The sequence below is a fragment of the Pinus tabuliformis genome, chromosome 8, assembly GCF_031772625.1.
Source record: "Pinus tabuliformis cultivar Carrire ecotype Pingquan chromosome 8, CPIR1, whole genome shotgun sequence".
In the NCBI taxonomy this organism is placed as follows: domain Eukaryota; kingdom Viridiplantae; phylum Streptophyta; class Pinopsida; order Pinales; family Pinaceae; genus Pinus; species Pinus tabuliformis.
The window spans coordinates 2,074,803,007-2,074,822,181 of record NC_142294.1 but is presented as its reverse complement, the minus strand read 5'-3'; the positions used below and the strand labels follow the sequence as shown (position 1 = coordinate 2,074,822,181).

General features: G+C 41.8%; 1 protein-coding gene across 1 annotated transcript; it reads left to right on the top strand.

Moving 5' to 3' along the window:
• The first annotated feature begins 12,233 nt into the window (after positions 1 to 12,233).
• LOC149244806 (uncharacterized) lies at positions 12,234 to 16,972 on the top strand. Its single transcript, XM_089371644.1, has 4 exons — positions 12,234 to 13,739; positions 13,865 to 14,704; positions 14,930 to 15,512; positions 15,753 to 16,972. The coding sequence occupies exons 1-4, from the start codon at positions 12,234 to 12,236 to the stop codon at positions 16,970 to 16,972; spliced, it is 4,149 nt and encodes a 1,382-aa protein (XP_089227770.1).
• The last annotated feature ends 2,203 nt before the right edge of the window (positions 16,973 to 19,175 follow it).

Genomic DNA, 19,175 nt, shown 5'->3' with positions numbered 1-19,175 from the left:
ACTTGATATGTGTATTAATGATGTTCTAATAGGAATATCACGTTTGCTTGTATATCAAAACTTTTAAATGGTAACAATTGTAAAACGTTGATATCTTAAACCTCTGATTTCTGATATTCCTTTGGATCTGATGAGAATATAAACAACAATTTAATGTTGATATCACATCTGCTCCATATCGAACCCTCCCAACCTCGTAAGTTTTGTATTTCCACTTCTAAAAAACTCTGATGGGCTAAACCTTCAATACCCTCTATCGTTGCCACTTGTCACCCTCCTATGCAGCCATTGTTACAATAATTAAAAAGTCACTATATCTAATGGTTTTGTGGGCATTATTTTGTGTTTGGTTTCTGATCATGTTTTTGACCTATTTTAATATGATCTATGTTATTTGATACATGGAAGATCCCAAGGTCGATTAGGAAGGATCTATGTGATCAATGACTTCCAAATACTTTATGCCAAGTGACACAACGCAATACTAAAATGGGTAGATATGGTCAAAGCAAAGTTTAAAGAAAGGCACAGTTTTGGAGTAGCGCTTGTATCGCATATTAAAAAGGAAAATCAACCCTTCTCTTAAACTAGACTGGTTAATCTACTGAGGAATTGGCTACAATGATCTTCTAAGTTTGTCCATAGCATCAATTGCAACAAATTTATTGTTTTATTTAATTTTTATTTATCTTTTGGTTGAGAAACATAAGCGGCAAAGTTATTATTTTATTGTATAAATACCCATCTTTGAGAGGGGACTAAGGGGGATATGAACCCAGGAGAAGAGGCAGAATAATATAGGAGCTTATAGCCTATTTGTAGGATTTCAATGCTCATGTTCACTATTGTAGTGGGATTTGAGCCTTTCTTTGTAGATAGAGAATCGAGTTTGCTGGTAGCAGGGGATTTGCACTACTGTAATCTTCTGAGGTTTATGTAACTTGATTCATATTCATAATAAGATTTATTTTTGCAATTGTATGCATAGAACTACTATTTTCATTGATTATTTTAAACGAATTCTTCATTTTTCAATTACATTTATGTTGTATGATTAGATTAGTTGGCTTTAGCACTATTGTTAAATGTTAACGGTTATCCCATTTAAAATTATGATCAAGCTATCTTGTAGAATTAATCAGAAATGTACATTGAAAATTGTAAATTGTATAAGAACAGACTTTTATTTCTTTAGGTTGGCTATCTATCTAGAAAATTGAAGTTATATATGCCTTGCTTTTCTACATGTCATTTTATTATAACTATTTCAGCATTATGGCATGGATCTTTCTTTTCTTATGCATATGTTTATTAGGAGTTGGAGTTATTTACAGTTAAGTGCCTCGTAACTATTTATTAAGCATTTAGTTGGTTATATCTGCTTTAATGAGAATTAGATCGTGTGAACTACTCTAATCTAATTCCTTTATTTTATTCCAATTCCAATATGCTTCTTTTCCCATCCTTTTAGCTTTCTCTTGATTGAGAGAAAGACTACTCTTTATTTCAATCAATATAGGTATAGGATAAGTGAATCTTAGGTTAATTTTTCATTTTAATTTTACTTTTTGCATCTTAGAAGTCCTCTCCTCAAAGAGGTAGTCTTTAGAGTGGTTTGGTTAAGCCATAAAGTCAACTTAAGGCCATTATCTTGCCTGATCAGGAAGGATAATCGATCTAATGTCTCTTATCTATTGGTAAATGAAGTTCATGCTTTAAGACATTAGAGATAGAGAGAAGGTAATTGGACCTAATCTAACTAGCTGGAACCACTACTTCAACAAAAAAGGAGCTTCTTTAAGTTCTCGACTGGGTGGTCTCCCTTAGAATGTTTAAGGGTAATTTTTCCCAATCAACATAATCAAACAAGAATATTTCTCATCCACATCACCTAACATGTTGCTTTACTGGCATCCATGTACTCTGCTTCTGTTGAGCTGAGTGCCCCTGATCTTTTCTTCCTGCTATACTAGGAAACTGTTGCAGACCGAACACTGAAAATTCCACTTGATGTGCTCTTCCTGTCTGATGGACTCCCTACCCAATCTATATCTATGAAGCCTTGAAGCTTCACTCCCTTTATCAATTTGTACCATATTCCAAACTAGGTGGTGCCTCTGAGGTACCGCAACACATGTTTTTTTGCCTTCCAATACACCATAACTTAACTAAGCTAGTTGATTTCATATCACATGTTTGGTCATTCAACTAGAATAATTCACCTTCAACCAAAACATTATAAAGGTTTGCATCTGCTTCACTTTTAATGAAGGCCAACCCAGTGAGATAGTTTTCGATCCGTGTACCAAGCATAGGGTTTTTTCTTAAGTTCATACAACACTCCCTTGAGTCTTCACACATGCGACTCTCTATCGAACGTCTCAAAACCTTTCGACTACTCAATGTACACCTCCTCCTCAATAACTCCATTGAGGAATGTTGTCTTCACATCCATCTGGAGGATCTTCCACCCCATCTACACAGACAATGCAAGAGTAAATATAATGGATGATTACCTTACTACTGGAGCATAGGTCTCCTCAGAGTTAATTCCCTCTACCTGATAGAATATTTTAGCCACAAAGCTGGCCTTATGCTTCTCTATGCTTCCTTCTGCTGCATTCTTTACCTTGTAAAGTTATCTCGAACCTACCACATATTTATCTGTTGGTCTTGGGACCAATTCCAAAACATTGTTTATGAGAATGGAATCATATTCCTCTACCATAGCATCAACCCATATGAGTTGCTCTATTTCTTCCTTGAATGAGGATGGCTCAGTCTATATTATCTCGGTCATTAGAGCCATGTAGCCAGCGTACCATTTCAATGACCTCCTCCTACTACGCTGTGAAGTGGGTGCTCCCACATTCTCTCTAGTATCATGCAATAATATGCCAGCTTCCCTGATTTGTTTCCTTCCTTCTCTGGATGTCTTTTCTTGAGTGACAGTCTCCACTCTCTGGTCCTCTACTTGTGGCTACTCCACAACTTCCCGAGGTTCTTCCTTTTGATCCAAAAGATCCTGATCAGGTTGTAACTAAAGCTCCCCCTCAAGAGAACACTTCACTATCTTCTCCTCATTAAACTTCGAATCCCTTCTGACCATTGTCATCCGAATGGGTGGAAAGTACATACGATAATTGTGAGGTTTTTTGTGTACCCCACAAATATCCCCAACTTTGATGTCAACTCTGGCTTTTTCCTTGATTCCTTGGAGACATGGAAAGATACTGATGCTCCAAAGATCCTGAAGTGTGACACATCTTGTTTCTTCCTTGAAAAATCTTCTTTTGGTGTACTCATCCCAAGAATCCTATGAGGACTCCTATTATGCAAATGGACCGTTGTGTTGCATGCTTCAACCCACAAGTGTAGTGGTAGGCCTTGGTCATGAAAAATCACCCTTGCTACTCCCACAACACTTATCTTCTTCCTCTCAGCCATCCCATTCTGTTGTGGGTTATAGGGTATTTTCAAATCTGGTCAAATTCCTTCCTTTGAACAATTTTTTTAAACTCATTCAACATGTACTCATTTCCATTATCGCTCCTGAGACCCTTCACTTTCTTGCCAATTTCTTTCTCAACAAGTGCTTTTCATTCAATAAACTTGGAGAATGTCTGATCTTTCTTTTGCATGAAGTAGATCCATCACTTCCATGAGAAATCATCTACAAATATAACATAATACATGTGCTTGGTAGTGAATATTGTCGAGAAAGTTCCACAAACATCTGAATGGATCCTTTCAAGGATTGCATGCGCCTTGTCGTCCCAATCATGGAAAGGGGATTTTGTGTACCTCCCCAACGTACACCCTTTACATGTATCCTGCTGCTCTAGATCTCCTTTGGGGAGGCCCGTGGCAATCTGTTGTATAATCTTCAAAGCCCCATGATGCAAATGGCCAAGTATTTTATGCCATATTTCATTGACATCTCGACTTTGCACCTTCTCTTCCTTTTGTGTTCAATGTAGCACAATCTTCCACATCCAAATTGTAAAGGTTCTTCACTCAAACCTCGATTTTCACTTGTCCCGTGGTGATGTGTCTCGAGAATGCTTGGTAGGTTTTAACATTGTACATAAATTACTTGCAAACGACTTCTTAAAATGGAAAATATACAATGGCGAGAACATAAAACAAATATACACAAAGATTTTCCCTTGGATCACAAAACTAGGACTACCAGATTGTTTTTTTATCATATTCCTTTCAATATTACAATATATATGTGTGTGTGTGTGTGTGTGTATATATATGTGTATATATATATGTGTGTGTGTGTGTGTGTGTGTGTGGGTGTATATATATATATATTTGTGTGTGTGTGTGTGTATATATATATATACATGTTGAAGCATTAATAAACCCCAGTCCATTAACCCTGGATTAGAACATAACCATAGTTTCCTTGACCAAATCTAAAAAATACCATAGGCAGAAAACCATCATGCCCAGAACCATGTGCAAAACCCATGCACAAAAACATGGTAGGTCCACCCACCATTTTTGGGTTTGCCCCCCATCTTTAGGTCCACCCATATATTATCGGGTCCGCATTAAGAAAAATTATCGGGGCACTTCCCCGGACCCCATACAAGGGGGCTACCCTCCTCTGCAAACCCCTCGACAGGGGGGATGCCACCCCTCCACTGCGCCCGGTGGAATGTACAATGTGTGGGGCTAGTTGTGGAAAGAATATAATAGATACCCAACATTCTCCCACATGTTGTTTTATTTCCACACAGGGGGTCACAGGAGAGCTTACTCATTGGTCCAACCCTGCAACACCCATTATTTCTCTACACCAAGAAAATTTCTTAGTGCTCACAAACTTTGTCAATGCATCTGCAACATTCTTCAAAGTGTCCACCTTTACCAACAACATCGTTTATTTCTCAACCATATCCCTCTCAAAGTGATACTGAACATCAATGTGCTTTATCTTCGAATGATAAGTATGGTTACTAGCCAAGAAAATTGCACTTTGGCTGTCACATTATATCCTTATAGATCGCTGCACCAACCCCATACTTGAACAAAATCTCTCCAACCAAACTGCTTCCTTGCTTGCATGAGTGGCTGCCATGTATTAACCTTCTGTAGTTGAAAGTTCCACTACAGACTGCCTCTTACTTATCTAACTGACTACTCCTCCAAATAAGTGAAACACATAACCACTTGTAGATATTCTTCGATCTAGATCTCCAACCTAATCTGCGTCAAAAAATCCATGAAAGCCCAAAACTTTTTCCAATTCTTATCTTCCTTGGTAGCACAAACCATAATCACTAGTACCACATTGTTGTAGCGGCTACAACCACCCTCAAAAAAATTTCCTTAGCTTTGTTTTGGAGCATCCCTATCAACCATCCTAGCAGCATGTCTTTCACTGTCAAGTACATAGGCTTCATTGGTTTTTCAGCAGTCTGCCATCTTGTGCATGTTATTTTTCTTCTCTCCCCTCGTAGGCTGCCATTCTAGATTTGGGCTAGTTGCTAGCTAAGCAGCTCCCTAAGAAAATTGTGCAATTCTGGAGGGGAACCATCCTTCCCTCTAGAAATTTCGCAAATTTGCTGGCCACCCTGTTGGGCTTAGAAATTGCAAAATATAGTCAGACAGTCTTCTTTGGGAAAATTTACGCAATCTAGCCCAGCCCAAAAATTGTGAAATTCTGGGCACCAGTCACCTACTCCTCCCAGAAATTTTGCAATCCCTCTGAGACAGCCAACCCAACTCCTCCCAAAAATTGTGCAAATCCCTATCTCAGTCAAGCAGAATGTTTCATGTGCCTTTAGGTTGACCGGTTCCCTTCGGGACCAAGAAAAACTAATTTTCATGCATGGGTTGCTCTTCCCAAAATAGCAAAAGGCATCCCTAGATCTAGGGATCTATTCTTAGCAGCTAGAGGTTACATGCAAAGCTCATTTTAGAAACCTCTCGTTAAGTGTCGCTTTTTCCTAGATTTGTGGCATGCGCGTCATAACCTCAATCTTATCAAAACTCATGAAGCAGACACTATTGATCTCATTCCTCACATTGACCTTATAGCTCTAACATCCCACATTACATCAAGGAGTCTTCAACACTTTCAGCTTAGTTGTTTCAGGGTAAGTTTTCTTTTCATGTCTTGCGCTGCGTTTTTGTCACTTTTTATGTTTCACTTTGTGTGAGTGTTGTTTGCTTGATTTCAATGAGCGTTTATTGTCATTTTAATGTATGTTAGCTTGTAGAAGCATCATTTCAGATTTCATTTTCATCTCAATGTTGTCGCATGATTGACACTGTTTTTGCACCAACGGTCGCCGTTACGGCGACCCGTTTCACACACATGCATGTTTTCCCGTTTTCTGGATCCTACACTTGTTGTTTGCATGCATGATCATTCACTCTTGTTTACACTTAGTTTCACCATGTATTCAGACTTCTCATTATTTCAGCCGCCCGTTGGCAGGTCTGGGCTACCTTAGCCCGGACCTTGCCTTGTCCGGCTAGCATTGTGAATTTTTGAAAGTTAAGGCTCTGCCTTCCCTCTAGAAATTGCGCAAGTCTAACCCAGCACTGACCTCCAGGCTTGCATTGCACAATTCTGGGAGGTAGTGCCTTGCTGGCCCTAGAAACTGTGTAATGCAGTTTGTCGGTTTGCATGTCACTATTGACTGAAATTGCTCATTGTGCAGTTTCAGTCCTTAGAAGGCTAGGTTGGACTATGCATTGTGCAGTTCTAGTAGTCCGTTAGCCTCCCGACAACCCGAATTGTGCCTTGCGCAGTTTTAGCAGTCAATCTCCTAACCTCCCGGTGAAAATTGTGCAATCTTCACAAGCAGTGACACAGGTATGTTGCATGTCAGTCCTCTAGTTTGTTTTGGTTTTTGACTAACATATTTTTTGTCATGAGTGTTGCTATATCTCTAGGTATCACAGGTGTTCGTCTGCCTCTCAGCAGCACAGGTACAATGGCTTCTAGGAGAGCAAAGTCGAAGACACCATTCAGAGCACAATTGGGGATGAAGTCAATCAAATGTCTAGGAACTTGCCTATCTATGAAGACATCAAGTTGTTCATGGACAAGGATATAAAGATGAAATGGAAATGGTGTCACAGCGAGCAGCACCATCAGCATTAGCAGAAGGTAGAACACCTGCATGCAACAAATGCAAGAGGAAGGTTGTTGGTAGCATAGAGGCAGAACAAAGTTGCAAGCTCAAGCAGATCCACTTGTGATGAAAGCAACTTTGGAGATTTAGGCTATGAGGTGATGACGCGACGAGAGGATTGCGTGAAGGTAGAGAGAGAATCATATAAGGAGTTACATGTGCTGAAGCAACAACTCTAGGAAGAATAGGAGTTGCACAGACAACAAAAGGAGTTGCAACGGGAACAGGTACAGCAAGAGGCACAACATGCATAGACTTATGAAATTGTGCCCATACAGGTTATGGACCCACCCAGCAGCTGGCATGGAGAACACAGGGTGAGCAATGTTGTCGATCACATGAAAGGGTATTTAGCAGCATGTATTTCATTGTGTGCACGCATGCGATCCCACCCATTTGGCATGCTCATCGAGGCAAAAACAAGAAGCATGTCTAACTAGAGTTGAACATGTATTTCAACAAGTTGATGTGCATGGTCATGAGCACACACTTGGAGATCATCACAGACACTATGCATCAGTATGTTTTTGGTCCAGCTACACTCAAGACGATGATGCGCATGTTATCAAATGAGTTGGATAGAGGAGCCATATCAGTGTACCCAGATGAAATAGAGGTAAGAGTTTGCTTTCAGTAGGATGTCACCTTTGAGCGTGCGGCCACCATCATGGACGACCAAGCTTGGCATCAGTTCTCCACCATCAACCATCATGAGGATGTCAAAGAGTTAGTCTTCCCACAGTTGTCTAAGTCTTAGTAATGTCTTGCATGGCTTGCTCATGTCTATTATCCCACATGGGTACATGTGCAGATTGTATGTAACGTCTTGTCAATTGGAAGTTCAAGTGTCGATAGTTGAATGTAACAGTCATAGAGTAGTTGAAGATTCATGAGGTTAGGTGAACAGTCACAAAGGGGAACGTCAAGGGTCACCCCACCCATTGTTATATATAGTACCTCATAGCTCATTATACAGGCTTTTGGTCAGCCAAGCTTCCGATAGGAGTATCTTAGAGAAAGCTTGGAGAGTATTGTAATGAGCCTTGGCTTCTCCACTATGCAGAGTTAGTACATCTCTTTGGAGGAGTAGGCGGCAGTGACTGTAACGTTCTGCTATTGGGACTAGTTGTTGGTCATGGTTGTATTCTATGATTTGAACTTTCACTTTTAATATAACAAAGCCAACATGTTTCATGCATATGTTGTTATTGTATTTCAGCTATCTTGGTTACTCTAATGATATATGTATTTGTTTGCTTATGCATGCATGTATGGACTCTTTCTATATAAGTATGTATGAATCTTACTGAGATGTGTTGTTGGTTTAACCATCACTTTGGATTGTTAGCTTACTTTCTTTCCGGTTTTTGATGCATCTTTGCTTGTGTTTTCCCTTCCAATTCGTGTGCTTCCATAGGTTTCCAAGGGGCGCACTCACCTCACTTTCCGTGTGTTAGAACCATTCATGCACCTTCCTTGGCTTGCTGCACATGTCACACCCTTGCTACCAACAAGGATATCTTACTTTCCTTTGTGTGCAACCACGGTCAAGGCGATACTTTACAATCCATTGTTGGGACTCTTACACCAAACAATATGAGGTCTAGTTGGGACTTCTTACCAAGGAGATCCCCTAACATGTTGGCGGGTCCAGCACCATTAAAATTTATGGCACTAGAAGGAGGGCTAGATGAGAAGATATGTCCTCTCATCCAATTTTGAATCTTTACACATCCATCATGTATATTGTCACACTCATCCCTCTGCGATGTTTTTCGTATGTCGAACCTCTCGACATCATGAGGGAGTTTGTTGATCTCTTGTCTGAATTCATATATGATGGTGAAGAAAAAGTAGCCTGGCCTGAGTACTTAGAAGACTTCTATGCATTTCTTGCAGACGCGTTCTATGCAGAAGAGGCCAATGTGATGCTTGTATACACGCTTCACGAATCCCCACTACAATGGTGCTGGAGTATGCCACCCGATAGCGTGCACTCACTTGAGCAGTTCTGTGATCTCATTGAATCTACTTTCCATCATTTTGATCCAGAACCTCTTGACCAAAAAATGTTACAACAATGGAAGACCACAGAAGAATCGCCTATGGAATTTTGGGACCGCTTCCGTGTGTTGCAATTTCAATCTCCGAAAAGTCAGATGAAATTCTAGTATCTGATGGACAGATTTGAGTATTGTCTTACAAAATATGTTAATCCTAAGAAGAAGTTCAAGCCCAAGTGTTGGATTGTTGGGGCCTAACCCAAGTTCATAGTTAATTAGCCAAACAAATCCCTGTTCTACTGGCCCTTTCGGCAACAGTCCGCAAAGCGCAAACTGGGATCTCACCCGAAGTAGTATGGGGGTGCTGGAACCAGGTTTCTGCACCCTTGAGATGTCTGAGAGGTTGAACTGGTCCAACTATTAGTCCCTTCGCAGAAGTTGCTTCGCGCACTTCCCAGGGCTTCGCGCCCTAATATACTTGCCTTCGCGCAGCCCTAACTAGGGGTTGTGGAGCTTCCGCGCTGCTGGAGCAGTGCTCTGCGCTATTCCCCTAAGTCGCACCTGAGATCTTACTTATCTTCACGTAAATGGATGTCTTACATTATATTTATTTATATAACAAATTCATATGATTTCGCGCAACAAATAAATAGTACACTTGAAATTTATACCCAATCATACATTAAAACAGGAAAAGATACACAGAAATATCAATCATCATGTTTGTATTGAGGAGGCTAGTGTCATTGCTAGAGTTTCGCAGTTCCATCATCGGAAATTTAGGGAAGCTCTTGAGATTGAAAAGAGGCCGAGCAATCTCAATAGAGAGGATGGCTGGAAAATTAGTAGGTGTTGGGTCCCAGCTCTCTCTTCCTAGTCGCTTTCTTCCTTTCCACCCCTCCCCCTCCACTCGTTTCTTGACTCTTCTATTTATTTGATCTGTTAGATTATTACAATAATAAGTTAATTTAGCATTTACTATTATTTTATCTGATTAGTTAAAATATTTTATTCTATTCCACCCTTGGCTTTTTTAATATTTTTATGCTATTAGTGCCCTTATATCTAACTACTATCTCAATTAATTAATTTATTTTATATTGTATAAATTTAATTTTTATAAGGTAGTTTAATCCTTTAGGTATATTCATTTATACAGTTAATTTAAATTTGGATAATTAAAATTTATTTATTAATGTATATCTTTTTTCTTCTTCTTTTTGCAATTAACTTAATATGATTATATATATATATATATATATATATTCATTTTTTTAACTTAATATTATTTTATTCTAAGATATATATATATATATATATTTTATAACTATTAACTTAACAACCAATTTTAAAATTCTTTATATATTTACATATATTTATACATATGATTTTTTATATATATTTATAATTAGTTAGTTTTACCTCTATAAATAAATAGTTATACGTTTTATTCTAATATTTATATTTTCTATGTATTTATTAAATAGTTAATACCTTTCAACTAACTATTAAATTAACAACCATTTAAATTAAATTACTTTATACATATAATTTATATATTTATTTAGAGGTAAGGTCCCTTATTATAACTAACTTCCATTTAATTATTAAATAACTGGTTTTTGACCCTGGTCCCTAGTCAAATTTAGCCGTTGGTCTAGTTAGCCGTTGGAGGCTCTGCTCAGACTATTTAACATGCAAAGCTAGATCTGATTCTTCAACTTGTCCTAACGATGAACCACACTAGTTGGTTCGAAACGCCTCAACAAATGATATATCTTGTGATTTACGCTGAAAAATTTCTCGTAAATACGGTAGACTTCTCTTTATTAATTCTTCCAATGGTTACAGACTCGACATGCCCTACGCACTCAGTTATAGGGGTCCGCGCACTCAGCTGCGGACTACTAGGCCTCTGCACACTCAGCTATAGAGCCTTCTCCTACTCTACGACCCAATCGACACACTTACACTTCGACTCAATCTCTTAGACTCATCATGCTTCCATTCTATTAGCTATGTGTTATCTTCTACACTTAGAGCCTCGCTCTATTTATACAATCCCATGGTCCGCGGACCATGGGTAGGTCTATCAAGCCGACATTACTTTACAAAAACAAGGGCGGACAACCCTGTGACTCTATTATGACTTCACACTCCGCGCCCACAATTTCGCGGAGCTTTTACAAAGGACTTGGTCAAAACTTGGGCTTTAAGCCCTAAAACATGCCTTGGGGGGATTCCATGCCCAACAAGCCCCCAACACAAACATCGTGACTCGCCCTCGAGTCACTCTGTCGGTGTGGAGATATTTGCGCAGAGTCCCTCCAACTCTGTCCGAACCGCTGCAAGGTTAGTAGCGCACTGAGCAGTTGCTTGCTGGATCTCCTGTACGCGTTGTTCTGAGATCGTGTTGAAGCCCCGAAAATCGGGTCGACAACAAGGGGGATACCCACCCGGTCCGGACCTTGGTTGGCAGCTCCTTATCCATTTGGTATAGCAGGTCCGACTGGGGATAATGGGACCAGTTTCCCAATCTAAGGGTGTGTGTGTGCAGAATTGGATATTGCTGATTTAAGGATACTTAAAGCTAATCTAATTCAAATTTTTAAACTAACTTTATGCTATTGTAATCTAATGAAAAACAGCACATCTAATCTATGCTAACCCGGGGTGTATTTCTTCTATTATGCGATCTAAAAAGATTTCAAACAATAACTGGTAATAAAGATCATTCAGCTATCATAAGAATGGAAATCAATTAAGATAAACCACTTTGCATAAAAAGTTAGGCAAAACAGTTGTGAACAGCATATCGCATAATAAGTTATTCATATATCAAACATAAATAAATGGCTCCATCGTACAAAAGTGCCAAATGGTAATCCTCGGAGACCAGATTTTTTTTCGAACCAACTGAAAAAACGGGAGCGATGAACACCGAGAAGCGAACACGGTTCTAGGGTTTGGCAGTCCCCTGCAGACGGCAGGCCTGTCGAACCAGGCGTCCGTGACTGTGTAAGGCGGCGCAGGGTGCAGAAAGCCGCATCTATCCGGGCAGGATCAAATGATTCCCCCCCAGGGGGAGGGCCAGGAGCCTCCCCCGTCTCCGGGTAATAGCGCACGGCCAACAGAAGACTGGGAGATTGAACAAGGCGCCAGCGGCAGCACAAGGGACAAATTCAACCAAAAAGGTAAGAATCTTGAAACCGAGAATAGAAATAAGGCAAGCTCATCAACTTGCAAACCTGTTGCTACCAATAGACCACAGGTGTACTTCCCAAGTGAAAGAATCAATGCCCGAATACAGTACATGAGAGATCATGCACTGATTGGAAAGTTTATAGGAATCTGGCCTACAGAAAGAGCTCTGAGAACTTGGATTAGCACCAAATGGCGTCCACAAGGAGACATATCTCTGCACCTAGGAGCCAAAGGCTTCTTTACTGCAGTTTTTAACTGCTTGGAAGATCGAACTCGAATCTTGGAGGGAGGTCCTTATTTTTTTAACTCGGCGGGCCTATTCCTCAAAGGTTGGGTGGAAAGATTTAATCCAGATACAGAAGATTTGAGCTGCGCGCCAGTGTGGATAAGGCTTTACTCGTTGCCATGGGAATATTGGGAGGAAAAGTCCCTACAAGAGATAGGAAATGCTATTGGTAAATTTTTACGGGTAGCAGAAGAAACCAAGCTCTACAAACACACCTCCTATGCTCGGATCTGCGTTTACATGGACCTCAAACAGCCACTGCCAGACACGGTAAGCTTCTTTCATGAAGACTCTGAATGGGTTCAAGTCATAGATTATGAACAAGTCCCATTTAGGTGTAGGAAGTGTCATGATATAGGACACCTCTATAGGGACTGCCCTCTGAACAAGATACCCTCCTCTCCAGACAGATCTGACAATAACACACCTGATGGATTCACCAAGGTAGTCAACAGAAGAAGAGGAAATAAAAAAGCCCCCAGCAACCCCAAGGCCCATCCCAGCAGCAAAGCAGCGCCCAAAATGAGTAACAGATATGAAGTACTGCACACAAATGATGAGCAGGGTTCGGACGAGGAACAGGAGAAAGACGAAGCTAACCATCCAAAGCAACAAGGAAAAACATCCACCCAAGGAGGACAGAAAACGACAAGCCAAGAGAACATGATAATGCAGAGCAAAAATATGTCAAAGCAACCTGAAAAAATGGATATGGAGTTTCCACAGCCATCCGAAACACCCACAGTTGAAACCGAGGATCTTCATCAATCGCCCCAAATAATGGAGGAAGACCAGGAACCCCTGGACATAGGGGAGTTGGACATCTTGGGCCTGGAACAAGCTTGTCGCACCAAGAACTTCGAAAAAATACCTGAAAGGGAAGTCGACAACCTAGTAGAAGTATTAACCAGAGCACAGAAGAAATACTCGCTAGGGGTTCAGATTGGAAGCCCTTGGGACGGCAAGTTCATCTCCAAGGACAGCAAGAAAAGGGGAAGGAAATCAACCCTAGAAAGAACAATCAAAATAGGAGAAATACTGGTGGAGTCAGGGCGATATGCCAAACTGACTAAATACTTCAATGTAAACCCCCACCCTTCTCAATGAAGTTAATTTCTTGGAATATTAGAGGGCTTAATGGCCCTAGGAAAGGCAGAATCCTAAAAAATATGTTGAAGCAAGAAAAATCCAGTATTCTCTTTTTGCAGGAGACGAAGTGTAGTTCCACAGTTTTGGAAAGAATAGCTGAAAAGGCCTGGCCGGGGGGGCTAGTCACAGCGGTAGATGCACAAGGCGCCTCGGGAGGCTCAGCCATACTCTGGGATGCCCGCATCATCCAACTCAACAACATTCAAGCTAATAAGAACTTCATCCAAGCCACATTCCACCTCACAGGCACAAATGCTAACGGACTGCTGACCAATGTTTATTTCCCACAGGATACAGTTCAAAAAAGCCAACTCTTGAACTCTTTGTCAGAGCTCAATAGTGACAGACCATTCCCTCTTTGGATATCTGGAGGTGATTACAACATGATAGCCAGTATGGAAGAAAAGAAAGGAGGCAGAAGCAACACCAATAATGAGGACAGCCTTTTAAAAGAGTTCATCAACAGCAACTGGTTAATGGATATCCCAACCAGCAACGGCATCTTTACCTGGACAAATAAGCGTGTAGGAGTGCAACAAATAGCCTCACGCCTTGACCGCTTTCTGATATCAGATAATGCTATTCATGTCGGAGGGGAATTCACAGCTTCTATTCTCCCTTTCTCCAGCTCGGACCATTGGCCCATTGAGCTCCAATGGAATAGACCAGGTAAAAATCTCAGACGCCCTTTTCGTTTTGAGGAATTTTGGCTCTCCCACCCAGAATTTGATAAGCTCATCAGATCAACTTGGACAAACTTCAATCCGTTCGAAGGAGCAAAAAAGGCTCGATTCCAACAAAAACTCAAATTTCTCAAAAGGACCATCAAACAATGGAACCACAAAGTTTTTGGCAACATCTTTGACGACCAAGCTCGGCTCAATGCTGAAATGAAGAAGGTACAACAATCCATCATTGATGGAGGGCGAACAGAGGATCTCTCCACGAAGGAACAAGTCATTGAATCCAAAATATTAGAAAGAGCCAAGCAGGAGGAGATTCTATGGCGGCAGAAATCAAGAATTCGATGGCTGAAAAGCGGGGAGAAGAATACAAAATTTTTCCATAAATCCACTGTTCAGCGAAGGATGATAAACCAAATCACTCATGTTAATAATGAGTAGGGAGAGAAGATTGAAACACATGAGGGCATTGAAAAGGAATTCATAAACTATTTCAAAAATGCCCACCAGGAGCCCGACTTAAACAGATTGCCCGCTATCAATCAAATTACCCAGAATATACCCAAGATCATAACGGAGGAGCACAACAGTTTACTGATCAAACCCATCAATCTGCAGGAAGTGGAAGAGGCTGTGCAGCACATGAAGGAAGGAAAAGCGCCAGGGCCGGACGGATTTACAGCAAATTTCTTTCACAAATTCTGGGACCTGATAAAAAACGAAGTTTGGCAGGTAGTGGAGGAGTCCAGAGAGCTCAGATGGATGTACCCGGGTTTAAATGCCACTTTCATTGCCCTAGTGCCTAAAGGAGAAGATGCCAACACCCCGGACAAATACAGACCTATTGCCCTATGCAACATGATATATAAGATAGTTTCTAAAGTCATTGCTACCAGGCTCAAAAAGATCCTTCCTCTCATCATCTCGCCTGAACAATCGGGATATGTTGAAGGGCGCCAAATAACGGACGGAATTATTCTCACGCATGAACTAATTCACTCCCTAAAGCTGACCAAAAAGCCAGGTATGTTACTCAAACTAGATCTTTCTAAAGCTTTTGACAACCTCAGCTGGGTCTACATCCAAAAAATTCTAATAGCTTTTGGCTTTGCTCACTCATGGGTTAGATGGATTATCAGTCTCATATCCTCAGCTTTTTTCTCAATGTTAATCAATGGCTCCCCTTCGGCCACATTTAGACCCTCCAGAGGCATAAGGTAGGGAGATCCCTTATCTCCCTTTCTTTTTGTCATCATGGCTGAAGGTTTGGGTAGAAGTATCACGGCGGCCAAGCTAGATGGGCGGTTAAAAGGGCTCTCTTTTCACAATTCCCCGACCCATACCCACCAGCAATTTGTCGATGACAACATGCTATTTGCTCACCCTTCGGTCCAGGAAGCTCGTCTTGTTAAGTCCATACTATCCACTTTCTCTGACGCTTCTGGTGCACTCATAAACCGTGTCAAATCTCAGATCTTCTTCTTCAATACCCCTGTTCCTACTCAAAGAGCCATTGAGCGTATTCTGGGCTTCACCTCAGCCTCTCTGCCTTCCAAATACTTAGGTGCCCCTCTTATGAGTTCCGCTCTCAAACATTCCTCCTGGAAGCTGCTGTTAGAAAAGTTAGAGGCCCGCCTATTCCTATGGACTCATAGAGCGCTGAATATGGCCAGCAGAATAGTTCTCATCAAAGTTGTTCTTAACTCCATGCCGCTTTATCTCTTCTCCATTCTTGCTGCACCCAAATGGGTTCTCAAAGAAATCAAGAACCTTCAACGTAATTTTCTGTGGGGAGGCTCAGGACAAAATCGAAAATGGGCGCTACTCAAATGGGAGAAAGTCTGTTTGCCCAAACATGCAGGAGGCATAGGCCTCAGAGATCCTGAGCATAGTAACAAAGCGATGGGAGCCAAGATTTGGTGGCGGTGGTTGGCCTATCCTAGCAATCCATGGGCATCCCTCTGGACAGCCAAGTATGCTAGCAACTACCCAATGGAAGAACGACTGTGCATGACTGAGACAAGTGCTGGATCAGCAATCTGGAACGTAGCCATACAACACAGATCTCTCATTCAAGAACACTGCTTCTGGGAGATAAAGAACGGAGGCACAGAACGGTTCTGGGAAGATTCCTGGCAGCAGCTGCCAAAAATCAAAGATGTTCTCCAAGAATTCCCACCTGATGATGGGGAGACAGATCAGCAGGCAAAAGTCAAGCACTTCTGGACCGACGACGCTGAACAGGATCACCGTAAATGGAAAGATGTCTACCAGCTCATACCGCACAGCTCAAGACCTGCTCAGCAAAAACTAGAAGCAGAATTTCAAAAGAGGCAAATAAACATTTCAGAAGAACCGGACATCTTAAGATGGGGCTATGGAGAAAAAGGAATTTTCACCACCAAGGAGGCTTACAATATCATCATACAAGGGCAGATAAATAAAAGCAGCTTATGGGAAAAAGTATGGCACAAAGCCAATTAGCCAAAAGTTTCCACTTTTCTTTGGCTCCTCTGTCACAACAGAATCTTAACATGGGACAACCTTAGAAAAAGAAGTTTCGCAGGACCATCCATATGTCACATGTGTAGACAGGAGGAAGAAACAGCAATAAATCTCATGCAGAACTGTTCAGTTGGAAAGAAACTGTGGGAAAAGATTGCTTTCCGTTGTCAAATTGAAAGAAGAGAACAGAACAACCTCAAAGGAACCATTAACAAAGGAGGCCAAACCCCTTTTCAAAGCACTCTTCTCACAGCATTGTGGCAACTCATTCCAGGTCTACTGATGTGGAATCTTTGGAAAGAGCGCAATCGGAGAATTTTCAAAGATAAATCAATGCAGCCAGACAAATTGTGGAATACTTTTCATCAAAACATAATGGAGACTCTTTCACTCAAAGATTGGCATCCTGAAGACTTTCCTACTCTGCCAAAAGAAAAAGCGGTCTGGGACAATTGGCAAATGCGGATAAACTGTAACTCAAACATCAGCCGAAACCCCTTTCGCCTCAATCAGGAAGCAAGATCCTGGACTCCACCTCCGGTCGACATGATCCAACTAAATTTCGACGGGGCCTCCAAAGGAAACCCAGGACAAGCAGGTTATGGAGGAGTATTCAGGGATCATGATGGCAATCCTCTAGAAATCTTCATGGGTTCGATAGGCTGGGACACTAATAACTCAGCGGAATTGGAAGGTCTATGGAGAGGACTCAAAATAGCACATAGGAAAAATCTATTTCCCCTCATCATAGAAGGAGACTCGCAGATCTTAATCAGAATGGCCATAAAGCTTCAAAATGGCTCTCCAATTCATAAAGTTAGTAGCAGTTGGAGGATGGCTCACAGGTTGGAGCTGATCAATCACTGGCTCTCTCAGAACCAAGCTATTACATTTAAGCACACCAGAAGAGAAGGGAATAAGCTGGCTGATCTACTAGCCAACCTTGGAGTGGAGGCAAAAGACAACCACTTTGAAGGAGCACTAGACAGCCTACCTTCCAGAGATCAAAGGGATCAGCTGAGAGAGATGATCTCTCAGGACAAATCTCGAATAGAGGATCTGCACCCGGATGCGGGTGTCATTACGTGCAATTAAGCCAGGCGCTCGCTTCAACACTTGTGATGAGGCTGAGAGGACAGATAGGTATGCACAAGCGATGGATGAAGGTTATAAATCAATGCTCCTGGCAGGTGATGGCAAGTTAGTTCAGAACCGGAGGGACGGCGCATTCAAGCCAAGCGAGGCAGCTCTGGACTCGATGCGCTCAAGGATGATGGATCCTCGCCCTCTGCCTGCGGTGATTACTGCGAATTCGCTATATAATGGGAATGCCCAGACATTTCATGAACAGAGCAAGCCATTCGATGCTAGAAATTGGCAAGGGGATACTCTGGCGTGCCGAATCAAGGTGGTCGAACAGTGCTTCAAAGCCCTTGCGTTAGGAGACATGTCGTGTAGCAGAGGGGTGCCTCGACGAGGCGGAAGATCAGGAATTCAGATTGCTAATGAAGTTGAAGAGCCGAAGCCAATTGCTCCTATGGCTGCTCTGCCTCCCTCGTCCTCCAGTTCTGAGCAGGAGTTTCTGGTTTTGCAGGATACATACCAGACATTCCGCCTCAGAATTCCCAGCAGACTCATTCGGTCAGATGTGATTGTCAATTTCTCGGTCTATCTCTCGGAGGAGGCACCTGGAGATCCCTCCTCGTCCTCCCCTGCTTCTGCAAGCATCCAGGGCAGCGACATACTCCTGGGGGACATGAATGGCATGGTATATCGTACTCCCCGTCCCCAGGATACCATGACGCAGAAGGTCCAGCCTCAGCAAGTCCTGGCTCAAGAGGGCTCGGCTCAAGCCGCGTCAGTGCAAGAAATTATGCCGCCTTTCAGTTGTGCTTTGGGCAAGGAAGAGGGCCATGACTCCATTCAGCCTGGCTCGGAAGGGCAGCTTCAGAATGGCGATGAGTTCGTCATCTGGCTCGACTCGCCCAGTCCGGAGAAGGGGAAGCCACCAGCGTCGCCCAGCCATCTAGCCTAAGCCTCCACGGGTGCTCTTCTTAAGTCTTTTGCAAAGTTGTCAATGTCTTTGTTGGTGTCTATTTCTGTTTTTTTCAGTCCTAGTTCTCAGCCTTACCATGGCTGCATGTCTCTGGTCAATACAGTAAGCCTGTTAAATGTTAGAGTC